The sequence below is a fragment of the Phyllobates terribilis genome, unplaced genomic scaffold (assembly GCF_046119375.1).
Source record: "Phyllobates terribilis strain yellow unplaced genomic scaffold, ASM4611937v1 Scaffold_8__6_contigs__length_399053987, whole genome shotgun sequence".
Lineage (NCBI taxonomy): Eukaryota > Metazoa > Chordata > Amphibia > Anura > Dendrobatidae > Phyllobates > Phyllobates terribilis.
This window is the reverse complement of record NW_027362768.1, coordinates 118763109-118779719: the sequence shown is the minus strand read 5'-3', so window position 1 is coordinate 118779719 and position 16611 is coordinate 118763109. Positions and strand designations below refer to the sequence as shown.

Sequence of the window (16611 nt, the reverse complement as noted above, 5' to 3'; positions counted from 1 at the left end):
GCTAAAGTGAGCGGTAATCTCCCGCTCACCGTAGCAGAGTGGTAACCATGATAAACAACGGGTTACTAGGAGCGCGTGTGCCCCTAGTAACCCGATATTTACCATAGTTACCAGCCTGCTCCTGCTTCAGCAGGCTCGTAACCAGGAGCAGGACATCGTGGAAAGATTCTTTCCACGATGTCGCTGCTCCCCTGATCGTTGATGAGCCTGCCTGTTTGACAGATCACCGGCGACAACATAGCGACGCAGCAACGATCCCTGACAGGTTGTATCGTTGTCGGGATCGTTGCAGCGTCGCTAAGTGTGACGGGGCCTTAAGACAAAAGAGTATCTGTATCTGTACCTGTATGTGTCAGCATAACTATTTTGCATTGTTTTGAAAAGTGTAATCTGCTTTGATTTCCTATACAGTAGGATATAGTAAAAAAAAGTATACCATTAGGTATACTTTATTTAGCTATGGTAGTCAATTGGCAAAGCATCTCATTGTACAGTATACATACAGTGCATTGTGAAAGTATTTGGCCCCCTTGAACTTTTCTACCTTTTGCCACATTTCTGGCTTCAAACATAAAGATATAAAATTCTAATTTTTTTGGGAAGAATCAACAACAAGTGGGACACAATCATGAAGTGGAATGAAATTTATTGGATATTTTAATCTTTTTTAACAAACTAAAAACTGAAAAGTGGGGCGTGCAATATTATTTGGCCCCCTTGAGTTAATACTTTGTAGCACCACCTTTTGCTGCGATTATAGCTGCAAGTCGCTTGGGGTATGTCTCTATCAGTTTTGCACATTCTTCCTTGCAAAACAGCTCGAGCTCATTGAGGTTGGATGGAGGGCGCTTGTGAACAGCAGTTTTCAGCTCTTTCCACAGATTCTCGATTGGATTCAGGTCTGGACTTTGACTTGGCCATTCTAACACCTGGATACGTTTATTTTTGAACCATTCCATTTTAAATTTTGATTTATGTTTGGGATCATTGTCTTGTTGGAAGATAAATCTCCGTCCCAGTCTCAGTTTTTTTGCAGACTCCAACAGGTTTTCTTCCAGAATGGTCCTGTATTTTGCTCCGTCCATCTTCCCATCAATTTTAACCATCTTTCCTGTCCCTGCTGTAGAAAAGCAGGCCCAAACCATGATGCTGCCACCACCATGTTTGACAGTGGGGATGGTGTTTTGAGGGTGATGAGCTGTGTTGCTTTTACGCCAAACATATCGCTTTGCATTGTGGCCAAAAAGTTCGATTTTGGTTTCATCTGACCAGAGCATCTTATTCCACATGTTTGGTGTGTCTCCCAGGTGGCTTGTGGCAAACTTCAAACGAGACGTTTTATGGATATCTTTGAGAAATGGCTTTCTTCTTGCCACTCTTCCATAAAGGCCAGATTTTTGCAGTGTACGACTGATTGTTGTCCTATGGACAGACTCTCCCAGCTCAGCTGTAGATCTTTGCAGTTCATCCAGAGTGATCATCTCTGATCAGTCTTCTCCTTGTTCGAGATGAAAGTTTAGGGGGACAGCCGGGTCTTGGTAGATTTGCAGTGGTCTGATACTCCTTCCATTTCAATATGATCGCTTGCACAGTGCTCCTTGAGATGTTTAAAATTGGGAAATCTTTTTGTATCCAAATCCAGCTTTAAACTTCGCCACAACAGTATCTCGGAACTGCCTAGTGTGTTCCTTGGTCTTCATGATGCTCTCTGCACTTGAAACAGAACCCTGAGACTATCACAGAGCAGGTGCATTTATACGGAGACTTGATTACACACAGGTGGATTCTATTTATCATTACCAGTCATTTAAGACAACATTGGATCATTCAGAGATCCTCACTGAACTTCTGGAGTGAGTTTGCTGCACTGAAAGTAAAGGGGCCAAATAATATTGCACTCCCCACCTTTCAGTTTTTAATTTGCTAAAAAAGATTAAAATATCAATAAATTTCGTTCCACTTCATGATTGTGCCCCACTTGTTGTTGATTCTTCTCAAAAAAAATTAGAATTTTATATCTTTATGTTTGAAGCCAGATATGTGGCAAAAGGTAGAAAAGTTCAAGGGGGCCAAATACTTTCACAATGCACTATATAGTGGCATAAGTTACCGTCTTCAATGAGAGGTCTAAACACAGCCTAAAAACTAAAGTCTAAAAACTGGAAATCATTTATGTCAGGGTCCAGAGACATCTTTGGTAGTGTTGAGCCACCCCCGTAGTGTTCGGGTTCGGTTCGGTTCGTCGAACACCGGGATGTTCGAGGAACTGTTCGTCGAACTGTTCGTCGAACACCTTAGAACACCGTCGAACACCGTTAAAACCAATGGCAGGCAAACAAAAACACATAGAAACACATAGAAAACACCTGCAAAGGTGTCCAAAAGCTGACAAACTGCTCAGAAGACACTCTCTTTAAAAAAGCCGGCCGGCAAATTCAGCAGCGGCATACACCGGTACCCGACAATTTAGACAAGAAGGAATAGAGCATCACACATAGATTAGATAGATAGAAACATGTCAGTCACACATATAAGAAGCACAGTGACAGTGTTGGTTACTGCACTTGTCATTTAGTGTAAAGGATTTATTAAAAAAAATATTAGTGTTTTCATGCACCGTCTCTTTAAAAAAGCCGGCCGGCAATTCAGCATCTGTACCCGACAATTTAGAACAGAAAGAATAGAGCTTCACACATAGATTAGATAGATAGAAACATGTCAGTCACATATATAATAAGTACAGTGATAGTGTTGCTTACTGTACTTGTCATTTAGTGTAAAGGATTTATTTAAAAAAATAATAGTGTTTTCATGCACTGTCTCTTTAAAAAAGCCGGCCGGCAATTCAGCAGCGGTACCCGACAATTTAGAACAGAAAGAAAGAGCTTCACACATAGATTAGATAGATAGAAACATGTCAGTCACATATATATGAAGTACAGTGACAGTGTTGGTTACTGTACTTGTCATTTAGTATTAAAATAAAGGATTTATTATTAAAAAAATTGGCGTGGGGTTCCCCTTAATTTTAGGCTCTAGCGGAGGTTAAGCAGACGGCTGGGGCAGATGTTTGAAGCCTGGGAAGGGGGTAATACCCACGGAGCTTCCCAGGCTACTAATATCAGCCCCCAGCTGAATACATAGCCTTTACTAGCTATTAAAATGGGGGACCCCCCAAAAAAAATGACGTGGGGTCCCCCCTAATTTAATAGCTAGCAAAGGCTAGGCAGACAGCTGGGGGCTGATATTAATAGCCCAGGAAGGGAGCCATGAATATTGGCCCCCTCCCAGGCTAGAAACACCAGCCGTCAGCCGCCCCAGAAATGGCGCATTCATAGGATGCGCCAATTCTGGCACTTAGCCTCGCTCTTCCACGCTGCCCTGGTGTGGTGGCAGGGGGTAATAGGGTTGGGGTTGATGTCAGCTTATAATGCCAGCTGACATCAAGCCCAGGTTAGTAATGGAGAGGCGTCTATAAGACACCCCCATTACTAACCCCATAGTCAAAGTTAAAAAAAACACAAACACCCAGAATAAAGTCCTTTAATTGAAATAAAGACACAATCCTTTATTGTTCTAAATTAAACCATACTTACCATCACGCCCATTCCAGCTGAAGCCAACGATCTCCTGCAATAAAAGAAAAATAATAAAGCAACCTCATCCTTACCTTTCCATGGTTCCCACGACAGCTTCAGCTCTGCTACATCGAGATGACAGGCTGGACCGCAGCAGAACGCTGCCATCCAGCATGTCATCCCGCAGACACTGAGAAGCGCAGGCTTGCTTGCGCTGCTCAGCGTCTCTCTGTGACGACATCCAGATGAGCCGAGTTCATGTCCAATGAACTCGGCTCACCTCATGCACGTCACTGACAGCGTGGGAAAATTCTCACGCTGAAGCGCTGATTGCAGGAGAATTTTCCCACGCTGTCAGTGACGTGCAGGAGGTGAGCTGAGTTCATTGGACATGAGCTCACCTCATGCACATCACTGACAGCGTGGGAGAATTCTCCTGCACTCAGCACTTCAGCGTGAGAATTTTCCCACGCTGTCAGTGACGTGCATGAGGTGAGCCGAGTTCATTGGACATGACCTCGGCTCATCTGGATGCCGTCACAGCGAGACAGTGAGGAGCGCAAGCATGCCTGCGCTTCTCAGTGTCTGCGGGATGACAGACTGGATGGCAGCGTTCTGCTGCGGTCCAGCCAGTCATCTCGATGTAGCAGAGCTGAAGCTGTCGTGGGAACCATGGAAAGGTAAGGATGAGGTTGGTTTATTATTTTTCTTTTATTGCAGGAGATCGTTGGCTTCAGCTGGAATGGGTGTGATGGTAAGTATGGTTTAATTTAGAACAATAAAGAATTGTGTCTTTATTTCAATTAAAGGACTTTATTCTGGGTGTTGTGTTTTTTTTAAATACTTTACTAGAAATTCATGGCGGTCATGTCTAATACTGGCGTGACCCCATGAATTTTGGGCTTGGGGCCAGCTGATAATACCAAGCTGGCCCTAACCCCTTTATTACCCAGTGAGCCACCGCACCAGGGCCCTGGATGAGTTGGGTACAGCGCCAGAAGATGGCGCTTCTATGAACGCGCCATTTTCCGGGGTGGCTGCGGACTGCAATTTGTAGCGGGGGGGGGCCCAGAAAGCTTGGGCCTCCCTGCGCTGCAGATTCCAGCCCCCAGCTGCCTAGTTGTACCTGGCTGGACACAAAAATAGGGCGAAGCCCCACGTACTTTTTTTTTAATTATTTCATGAAATTCATGAAATAATTAAGAAAAAAAGGCCTTCCCTATATTGTTGTGTCCGGCCAGGTACAAATAGGCAGCTGGTGGTTGGGGGCAGCCCGTTCCTGCCTGCTGTACCTGGCTGGACACAAATATAGTGCGAAGCCCCACTTCAATTTTTTTTAATTATTTCATGAAATTCATGAAATAATTAAGAAAAAAAGGGCTTCCCTATATTGTTGTGTCCGGCCAGGTACAAATAGGCAGCTGGTGGATGGGGGCAGCCCGTTCCTGCCTGCTGTACCTGGCTGGACACAAATATAGTGCGAAGCCCCACTTAAATTTTTTTAAATTATTTCAGGAAATTCATGAAATAATTTAAAAAAAATTGACGTGGGGCTTCGCACTATATTTGTGTCCAGCCAGGTACAGCAGGCAGGAACGGGCTGCCCCCAACCACCAGCTGCCTATTTGTACCTGGCCGGACACAACAATATAGGGAAGCCCTTTTTTTCTTAATTATTTCATGAAATAATTTAAAGAAAATTGACGTGGGGCTTCGCCCTGTTTTTGTGTCCAGCCAGGTACAACTAGGCAGCTGGGGGCTGGAATCCGCAGCGCAGGGAGGCCCAAGCTTTCTGGGCCACCCCCGCTGCAAATTGCAGTCCGCAGCCACCCCGGAAAATGGCGCGTTCATAGAAGCGCCATCTTCTGGCGCTGTACCCAACTCATCCAGGGCCCTGATGCGGTGGCTCACTGGGTAATAAAGGGGTTAGGGCCAGCTTGGCATTATCAGCTGGCCCTAAGCCCGAAATTCATGGGGTCACGCCAATATTAGACATGACCACCATGAATTTCTAGTAAAGTATTTAAAAAAAACACAACACCCAGAAAAAAGTCCTTTAATTGAAATAAACACACAATTCTTTATTGTTCTAAATTAAACCATACTTACCATCACGCCCATTCCAGCTGAAGCCAACGATCTCCTGAAATAAAAGAAAAATAATAAAGCAACATCATCCTTACCTTTCCATGGTTCCCATGACAGCTTCAGCTCTGCTACATCGAGATGACAGGCTGGACCGCAGCAGAACGCTGCCATCCAGCCTTTCATCCCGCAGACACTGAGAAGCGCAGGCTTGCTTGCGCTCCACAGTGTCTCTCTGTGAGGGCATCCAGATGAGCCGAGTTAATGTCCAATGAACTCGGCTCACCTCATGCACGTCACTGACAGCGTGGGAAAATTCTCCTGCACTCAGCGCTTCAGCGTGGGAGAATTCTCACACTGAAGCGCTGAGTGCAGGAGAATTCTCCCACGCTGTCAGTGACTGCAGGAGGTGAGCTGAGTTCATTGGACATGAGCTCACCTTATGCACGTCACTGACAGCGTGGGAAAATTCTCCTGCACTCAGCGCTTCAGCGTGGGAGAATTCTCACGCTGAAGCGCTGAGTGCAGGAGAATTCTCCCACGCTGTCAGTGACGTGCAGGAGGTGAGCTGAGTTCATTGGACATGAGCTCACCTTATGCACGTCACTGACAGCGTGGGAGAATTCTCCTGCACTCACCGCTTCAGCGTGAGAATTTTCCCACGCTGTCAGTGACGTGCATGAGGTGAGCCGAGTTCATTGGACATGAACTCGGCTCATCTGGATGTCGTCACAGAGAGACGCTGAGCAGCGCAAGCAAGCCTGCGCTTCTCAGTGTCTGCGGGATGAGAGGCTGGATGGCAGCGTTCTGCTGCGGTCCAGCCTGTCATCTCGATGTAGCAGAGCTGAAGCTGTCGTGGGAACCATGGAAAGGTAAGGATGAGGTTGCTTTATTATTTTTCTTTTATTGCAGGAGATCGTTGGCTTCAGCTGGAATGGGCGTGACGGTAAGTATGGTTTAATTTAGAACAATAAAGGATTGTGTCTTTATTTCAATTAAAGGACTTTATTCTGGGTGTTTGTGTTTTTTTTAACTTTGACTATGGGGTTAGTAATGGGGGTGTCTTATAGACGCCTCTCCATTACTAACCTGGGCTTGATGTCAGCTGGCATTATAAGCTGACATCAACCCCAACCCTATTACCCCCTGCCACCGCACCAGGGCAGCGTGGAAGAGCGAGGCTAAGTGCCAGAATTGGCGCATCCTATGAATGCGCCATTTCTGGGGCGGCTGACGGCTGGTGTTTCTAGCCTGGGAGGGGGCCAATATTCATGGCTCCCTTCCTGGGCTATTAATATCAGCCCCCAGCTGTCTGCCTAGCCTTTGCTAGCTATTAAATTAGGGGGGACCCCACGTCATTTTTTTGGGGGGGTCCCCCATTTTAATAGCTAGTAAAGGCTATGTATTCAGCTGGGGGCTGATATTAGTAGCCTGGGAAGCTCCGTGGGTATTACCCCCTTCCCAGGCTTCAAACATCTGCCCCAGCCGTCTGCTTAACCTCCGCTAGAGACTAAAATTATGGGGAACCCCACGCCAATTTTTTTAATAATAAATCCTTTATTTTAATACTAAATGACAAGTACAGTAACCAACACTATCACTGTACTTCATATATATGTGACTGACATGTTTCTATCTATCTAATCTATGTGTGAAGCTCTATTCTGTCTGTTATAAATTGTCGGGTACCGCTGCTGAATTGCCGGCCGGCTTTTTTAAAGAGACGGTGCATGAAAACACTATTATTTTTTTTGATAAATCCTTTATGCTAAATGACAAGTACAGTAAGCAGCACTTTCACTGTACTTCGTATATATGTGGCTGACATGTTTATATCTATCTAATCTATGTGAGAAGCTCTATTCTTTCGGTTCTAAATTGTCGGGTACCGGTCTATGCCGCTGCTGAATTGCCGGCTTTTCGTGTTTCACTGTGAGCACTGTTCCCATCGATTTGGGCAATCACTGTAATGCCACAACCACCATGGCTGTGGCATTACAGTGAGTGGCAGACAATCCCTGCATGATTGGTGCTCTAAATAGCGCCAGACATGCAGGACACGCTTTTGGTGCACGAACAGTTATCGAACATAACCTCGAACAGCCGAATTTTTTGCAAATCGTTCGGGTTCGTCGAACAACTCGAACACCGCCCAAAACAGCTCGAATTTGAGATTGGCGAACAGTTCTAGTCGAACACCGCTCATCTCTAATCTTTGGTCATCCCAAGACCTCCTTGTCTCCTGCACACTTGTACGTTCCTCACCAAATAGCCTCCAAGACTTCTCCCGAGTATCCTTCGTCCTCTTTAATCCTATGCCTAACACATCTGATTTTCCACAACATTCGGAACTTTCAGACAGAACTTGAAAACCCATTTCTTCAAGAAAGCTTACAGCCTACAATGACCCCGTTGCCACCTCATCACCATCGGAGCTACCGCAACTCTCAACCTACCGTCTCGTTCCCCATTGTCCTGTAGACCATAAGCCCGCAAGGTCAGGGCCATCTCCCACCTTTACCAATTTGTCATTGTTTGTTAGCTGATTGTAATTTATTTGTATTTTGCATGTAACCCTCTCTCGTGTACAGCACTATGGAATCAATGGTGCTCTAAAAATAAATAATAATAATTTAATTACTGGCCATGTAAGTTTCCCCTTATGTTAAAAACATGGCTTAAGCCATTTTTACTCCATATTTTTATGGCCTCTGTTTTATGTAGATGCAAGAAAATGCTGCCAATACTTACTAAACAGAGACGGTTATAGATGTCCAATAGTAGCACCCATCACACATTTCTAAGATGCTCTACAGATGCCATTATAGCCTATAAGTGCTGGACCTGTTTAATGGATGTCATTATAGCTCATAGGTGACGGATGTCATTGTTATTTGGTGAATGTTAAAAATATGTAAAATAGATCCCTCATCCATAGTTTATAATGATATGTTGGATCTGCCATTAACAAAAGCTTCTGAGAAACACTAGATGTATGAATAGTTGAATGGATTCCTATGACTGATTTCCGTGAAAGTGGCACCTGTTACCCATAGACTTCCAGGTTAAAAAACTATCCGTTTGGTGGCTAATATTTTTTTTACCACTGAATGCTGTAAGGTGGAAAAAGCAGTTCATACTCTATCTCATATCTTACTTTTGTGGTATAGTGATATATATTACCTGTATACGGTATGTATTTTTACAGACAGTATGTATTTTTACTTTACAGACAGTGGTATTTTGGCCATTGTCTGTAAAGAACCCTATTGACATGTTTACTGTATACATTGCAAAATTTCTCAGATTACATACTAAACGTAGTGCAAAAAAACATGTTATGAACAGCGTCTTAAAAGGACAATTTCATAATATGTTATAAAAATCTCATTAACATAGTAGGGCATGGATAAAATCAATGCTTGAATATGATCAATCCTTACACACTTCTCCGTTAAAGGGTTTCACCCAAGATTGACATTTGTCACATGTAATTTCATAAGACACATAAATATCAGTAGATTGCTGACCATTAGTGAAATTATAGTTGTCATGCCAATAAATGGGATGGATTATTTTATTTTGTTTTATATGTTACACTTGTACCATTCCATGAAATTCTGTAATACCACTGCCTGTGTCCCTGCATAGCTTCCCATGCCCCACCATGCAGGGACACCAAGTTACTTACCACTCCAGGTTGTGCAGTGAGCTCCTTGTCCTCTGCTTGCTGTGTGCAGTGTGCTCCTTGTCTTCTGCTTGCTGTGCATGTTTCCTGGCTGCATGCTTAGGGCGCCTGAACTTCCTGATTCTTAAGGGGGCAGTGTGCGCATTCCTAATGTGTCCCCAGCCTATTGCTGAGGGACATTTGGTACTTAATGCACCTCCACCTGTTGGGTGGTGCCTGAGCAACATTCTCTTTCAGTGTGTTTGTGCAACTACTGAGTTGCTAGGTCCTGTCCTGTTTCTGTCTCTGAACCTGTTTCCTGCCACTCTGGGGGCTGAGTACCCAGGCCTGAACCCTGAATCTGTACCTGTATTTGACCGTTCCTGTTCCTGCCAACCTGGGGACTGAATACCCAGGCCTGAACCCTGAATCTGTACCTGTATCTGATCTTTCCTGTTTCTGCCACCCTAGGGGCTGAATACCCAGGCCTGAACCCTGAACCTGTACCTGTGTCTGTCCGCATCTAAACTGGGTCCTACACCAGCCCGCCTGTACATCAGCTGTGTCTGCCAGTACCCGTCTGCCAGTATACTAACCGTGGCTGCCTGTACTCGCCTGTTTGTGAATCAGCCATGCCAGTCTGTATACCTCCTTGAGGGTCAGCAGCCATGTGTCTGAGGTTTACCCTGGAGTAGCACCTAGTCTCTCCCTCCCAGGCTCTAATCAGACCGTGACATCGTCAGTTGCCGTGCATCCAAGGTCAGTCTTGGTGTGGCACTTAGCCATATCCCTCTAGGCTCTCCTTGGTCCACGGCATAGTGAGACTACGTTCCAGGCTCACATTAAACAGTCCGAGCATGAGTGCAACAGTTTTCTCAGGTCATGGTCCCTGCTGAACCCCACTCCTTTGCTCTCTGAGTTATATCAACTATTGTTTTGCCAGTATAAGTGACAGGAAAAAAATATTTTTACCCGACCAGAAGCCCTGACTTTTGCTGCACCAGCCCAAGTCGCAGCTCCTGCGGCCGTGCCTATTCAATCTGCAACTTGCGCTCCCAGAGTGATACCCATCTCACCAGATCCGCCACTATACTATGGGGATCTGAATCATTGCTGTGGGTTCCTGGAGCAGTGTATGAAGTGCTACAAATTTTTTGCTCTTCATTTTTACTCCGATCAGGTTAAAATAGGATTCCTCTTGTCCTATTTAGCAGGAGATGCCCCAGCATAGCTCAACCCTTTGTGAGAAAGAAGGGATCCTGTCACCTCAGACCTACAGGCCTTCCTGTTGGCCTTCTGAGGGGTCTTCGATAAGCCAAGTCATGAATCGCCTGCTACTTCTTCCCTTCCCAGCTTTCAGGAGCATACCAAAGTAGTGACGCATGTAAGGAGACTGTCATGACTAGCTCCGTCCTTCCAAAGACCGCTTGTTCCCCAACTTCCTGGGATGGCTGTCTGCTCTGAACCCATGCAAGTCGACCATGTTTGGCTGTATGAGTGGCAATCTGAACTTTGACCTAACAAGGGATTAAGTTATTGCAGCGGTTGTATAGAACATTGCACCTGTCTTTGTCCTGAGAAGCCTGAAGTACTCCAAAGCCTTGGGTCTGTAGGAGAGGCTACCTTTGGCAAGAGTATTGCCTCTCCACCTTTGACCTTGACTGAAGCAGTGGACAGTCAGGTCATTTTTGGTCTGCTAGTCATCGAGTCAAGGTGTACTGATGTCTCAGAAGAAAGGGAATGAGTGACAACTTCTCCACACATCTCCAACAATTGTATCAATGATCAGTTCCCAGGAACTTTTCTGCCTCAAGGATGTATTTTTCTGGACACCGGGCAGAAGATGGACTCAGTGAGGATGTCTTCAGTTCTTAAGTGTCCTGCTGACAAAGACATCAAGGCGGAAACCTTCAGGTCTCTGCTATCCACCAACCAGGTTGAAGTCCAGGTTGTTGTATCTTCTATGGTGGTAGCTGATCTTGCCTGGCAGAGAGAGACTTAGCAATCCAAGGTTCCTGGTATCATGCCCGCCTTGTTCTGTCCTGAGGATGTCCCAATGGACTGGACTGAACATGGTCCTTAGGAGAGTTGGGCTTCAGTTCTTCTGCAGACGATCCTTGCAGTCTTGAAGAAGAGGGGGCATAATGGGTGTACTGTAACACCACTGCCTGCGTCCCTGCATGGCTTCTCATAATGCACCATGCAAGGACACCGACTTACTCACCACTCCAGGACATGCAGTGAGCTTCTTGTCCTTTGCTTGCTGTATGCAGTGTGCTTTTTGTCCTCTGCTTGCTGTGCATATTCCCTTGCTGCATGCTTAGGGCATCCAGTCTTGATGTGGCACTTTGTCACGCCCCTCCAGGCTCTCCTCAGTCCAAGGCACAGTGGGACCACGATCCACACTCGCGCTAAACAGTCCAAGTGTGAGAGTAACACATTCTATAACTAAGAGCAATGTATGCTCCAAACGCATAAAAAAGACAACATGGAAAAAGAATGTTGCAACTATTTTGTGGAGAATCTAAATAGTGAGAGGACGTGACATCTAACAGCTTAGCCATAGAGATAGGTATAGCTACTAAACACTGAATAAACTGTACAGATAGTGTGTGACAGCATAGCAGTGAAGAGCGGTTACTATCCATTTACCCATAGTCATAGATGCTGAGGTCACTTTGATATTACTAAGACTATGTTTGTGTTAAAGAGGTTGAAACCGGTTGGATACAGTCCTACGAGAACTTATAGTGTCATGTACATCTTTTCAAGCCAATTGGATGCAATTATGTGCTTTCAATTCATAGAAAATTCGTTTTACACAATTCAAACTTTTGGGGAAAACTTGGCAAAGCTGGCAATTTTGAATTTCAAAAGATTCGCTCATCTCTTACCATTTCATAATTCACGCCAGGCAGCGGAAGGAATATAAAAGCTCACATGTACTGTAGTTTATCTTGTAATGATTCCATAAAACATTTAAAACACAGGGACTATCAAACAGGACCCAACAATATTATTGAGATACTCCAATAAGAAGTATCAGTACATGTCAACTGTAAAAAATAAATCAAACTAGATGTTCATGATGAGCGCCTGATACTGTCGTTTTAATCTTTTATCAAAAGTAATACTTTTAGAAGTTTTCAATTCATTGCACATATGCACTGTGTGAGAGATATAACTAACACAATGTTATTTAACAATCAAAAGGAAGGAACAAAGAGTGCAGCCATCCTTGAATATTACAAAACTAATTATACCTTAACAGAACATCTGTGAGTCTTTATAAATCAGCTCCGCATTTTGACTACAGTCACTCACTTATTTGCAATGTACATTTTAAGACAGAAAGGAATAGCAGGGGGCCCAAGTAAACCATTCTAATTAAAATGTGTCAGAGCTATCTAATGATTTAGGAACTGTATATATTAGATACAAAGCATTAGCCAGCCCCAAATTTCAGAAAGAAAAGACGCCTCCTTTCCACGGCCAATTTTTTTCTAATGCAAAGTGTACGGAATGTTTATGAAGCAAAAGTGAATTGTTATCAATCATTTCCTGGTACTGAATTCAGTTCTGTATCCATACCTACAAATTATTTTTACTTTATTTTTACTTCTATTTTTATTTTTTACCTTGACTGCTGGTACAGGTTTCTTTGGATGGAAGGGTTTCTTTTCATTTGCAGAAGCATTTGCATTTTGAGAAAGTGACTTGATCTTGTTCTCAGCAATGATTCTCTTTCGTTGCTCTAAAAATGGTCCAAAGCTTGGCAGTTTCTGGAAAATAAAGTTGAAGGAAAAAAAGTTAATACAATTGATACATTTTATGGCTTTTTTAGAGAGTTAGGTAAAATGTGTCACTGTATCTTTATTGATCAGTGGTCCATAATCTGTGGCTCTTCAGCTGTTTAGAAATTGTTAATTCCAGCATGCTCTGATATGACTTGGTTGTTGGAGACCACATACGCTAAGGCAGGAAGATGAAGTAATGTTTTGTCAGGGAAATATTAATATCAAGAAAATGTTCTTCCATATTTGCATGACATAGATATTCACCCCCTCCCTTATCCATCTTTTGAGAGCTGTCTCGGCGAAAATATACAGTATCTTCCTGCAAATTATTACCCACATCCAAAAGGCCTTAAACAAACAAATGCCAGCCAAGAGGTGTCACCAAACTTCATTAAGATGCGAGCCTATTGTCCCTGGCACATGCAGGGTGTAATTATTGGCAGGATTGCACTAATTTGCTTGTAACTGGGAAAGTTGCTTTCCCGAGCTTAACAAAGAAATCTCCAGACAATCCGACTAGCAAACAAAATATGAAATATTGTAAGTTCCATGCATCTGACAATAATGGGACCCATATTTCTAGTGACAGAAACAGCCGAGGAATGCATACATAGTTTTTCATTGTTGCAAGCCAAATCAGAGAGCCGTAGCGCAAAAACACCAGAATAGCAGACTGCAGCTATGCAATGTGTGGTCTCTAACTGAAGGTAAAATCATAAGAGAAAAAATTTTGCTGTTTGCAAGCTTCTGCGATCAACGAGCGATGAGTTATCGCAGAAGTTAGTGTTTTTAATAAAATGTACAGGCTGGAGACCAGCCCACATGATGTTACCATAGGGGGCGTGTGGTCAGATCTCCCCTTAGGTATAAGAGAACTCATGGACAGTACAGACTCACTCATTGCCAGGGGAAAATGAGAATTATAAGCAACGGGTCATGTTCGAGAACAGCATAATCAAACTGGGGAGCCCCTCCTCCACCTATACTGAATCGTCGCAGCAAACTTTATAGTGTTTCACCTTTTTATCCTGTTTATTTTATGTAACTGCTTATGTATTTTTAATGTCTCCTTTGTAACATCCTTGTATATATTTTTCCTAAACACTGCCTCCCTTTTGGATGAAATACAAAATTTAATAGTTCTGTTTCTTCTGTTCTGTAATCGTTCCCTTCCCCGAAGCCATATATGCTACCAAAACGCAGGCATCCGGCCAGGCCTGTATTATATTTCAAACTCGGCCGGTAGTGGCAGAGAATAATAATAATTGGCCTATCGTGAAGCTAACAGTGACCTACGGAGGGCGTAAACACGGATTCCAGGCTTTGGAACCCAGAGGTATGACGCCATACTCTCACTGGTCGCTTGCCGATATCCACGTAGCGAGTAGTCTGGATCACGTTCTCGCGACTCCGGACGAGATACTGACAGTGTGACGGCACGGTGAGATATCGCGTGATCTCCCCGTTGTGTCGTCGCTGTTTGGGATCCCTGATATAATTGATACATTTTATGGCTTTCTTATAGAGTTCGGTAAAATGTGTCACTGTATCTTTATTGATCAGTGGTCCATAATCTGTGGCTCTTCAGCTGTTCGGAAATTATTAATTCCAGCATGCTCTGATATGACTTGGTTGTTGGAAACCACATACTCTAAGGCAGGAAGATGAAGTAATGTTGATCTGAGATCTTTGGAGACACAGAACCTTGGAAACTTGCTGTCATTAGGACTCAATTTTATTACAGAATAATCATAGGGCAAATAAGATAAATCAGCAGTTTAAGCTTGTATGAAATTGGGTTATGCAGAAGGACAATGATTCAATCTCAAGAATTAAATTGACTGTTAAATTGACATTAGAATTGCAAAAAAAGACTAAGATTGGCCAAGTCAAAACCAAAGTCAAACCAAAACCCTACTCCTTAGATTAAAGGGAACCTGTCACCAGATTTTCCCAATATTAAGTACAGCCATTACACTTTAATGCCTCTTTTACAGCATTTTAGTATGCTGTATGTTTGTCCCGAATTCCTTCAGCAAACTCCAAAAGAGATTTTTTATTATACCCACAGAAGGTGCACTCCGGTTCAACGGGAGTCACTGGTCTTGATCTGGAGACTCCTCTCTTCCTATAATCGCCGTCTTCCTTCCCTGCTTCATGTGGATGACGCATTCTACATTATTCACACAGTGTCCCCAAACATACTCATGTGCAAAAGCACTTCTCTCTGCCCAGCCGAAGACAGAGCAAAGTACTGTTGTGTGCATGTGTCGGCTTTACTTCTGGGTCATCTGTACTCTTTAGCCCTTACTACAGTTCTTTGCTCTGCCCTCAGAAAAGCAGAGAAAAGCACGTTTGCACTGGAGCATGATTGGGGGACGCTGTTTGGATGATGTAGGATGTGTGTTTCACATAAAGCAAGGAAGGAGGATGTGATTGTAGGAAGAGAGGAGATGCCGGATCAAGACCAGAGAAGCCCATCGGATTGGGTATAATAGAAGGTCTTTTTAGGATCTGCAGAGAGGATTGGGAACACACTAGAATGCTATAAAAAAGAGGCCTTAAAGATGATGACTGTCATTTATTTTGGGAAAACCTGGTGACAGGTTCCCTTTAATATTTATCAAATAATATGTAAAGAGCAAGATAATAAGGTGGACTATCACCAGTCCACCAAGATGAAAATTTCAACTGGATCATCCCCCCATTTTTCCATAAATCACAATTTATCTTTTAATAACAGAAGTGTTATTGTATGAAGGGCATAAAGGGTATTTCAAGCTACAAAAATTATCACCCATCCACTAGACAGATGACAGTTGTCAGATCAATGTGGGTCCTACCATCTATATTTTTTTACAGACATATGTTACGAGTCCGGGTGGTGGACCCTCTGTGCTTTGGTGCAAGGAGGGACCAGATGGGCGTGACTAAGTACCTACTCGGCATGACCAAGGTCACATGTCGGCTCAATCGACTCCGTGAACAAGGGAGGGACCGAGCAGGGGGACCAGGTGCCACTGTGGGACCGACCTTGTGTGAGAGCAGGTGAATCCCACGGGTCAGATGGCAGGAACTGGCCGGTAGAGCAGATGAGCACAGCAGGGAGGCTGACAGGAGGTCCGGGTAGATAAGCAGGCTTGTTCGGCTAATAGCCAGATGGGTGCTCCAGGTAGGCGAGCTGGCGGGCACAACAGGTAACTGGCAGGTGCTCCTGGTAAGCGGGCAGGCGGGCATGGCAGGTAACTGGCAGGTGCTTCCAGGTAAGCAGGCAGGCGGGCAGAACTATAGACAGGCTGGCGGGCTGGGCTGTAGACAGACTGGCGAGCAGGACTGACAGGCAGACTGGCGGGCAGGACTTACAGGCAGACTGGCGGGCAGAATTGACAGGCAGCGGGACCTGAGGGCTGAAGCAAGTGTTAGCACACAGAACAACAACCTTGCACAGGCACCTCCATATTGGAGGAGGTGCTTTAAATAGGGG

General features: G+C 44.2%; 1 protein-coding gene across 1 annotated transcript in view; it reads right to left on the bottom strand.

Annotated features, from left to right (window-relative positions):
* The window catches only part of DPYD (dihydropyrimidine dehydrogenase), a 2479659-nt gene that overhangs the window by 41048 nt on the left and 2422000 nt on the right, over positions 1-16611 (bottom strand). Inside the window, exon 21 of the mRNA XM_073643235.1 lies at positions 12969-13112. Within this exon, the coding sequence (XP_073499336.1) occupies positions 12969-13112 (144 nt within the window). The remainder of the gene's footprint in view (positions 1-12968; positions 13113-16611) is intronic.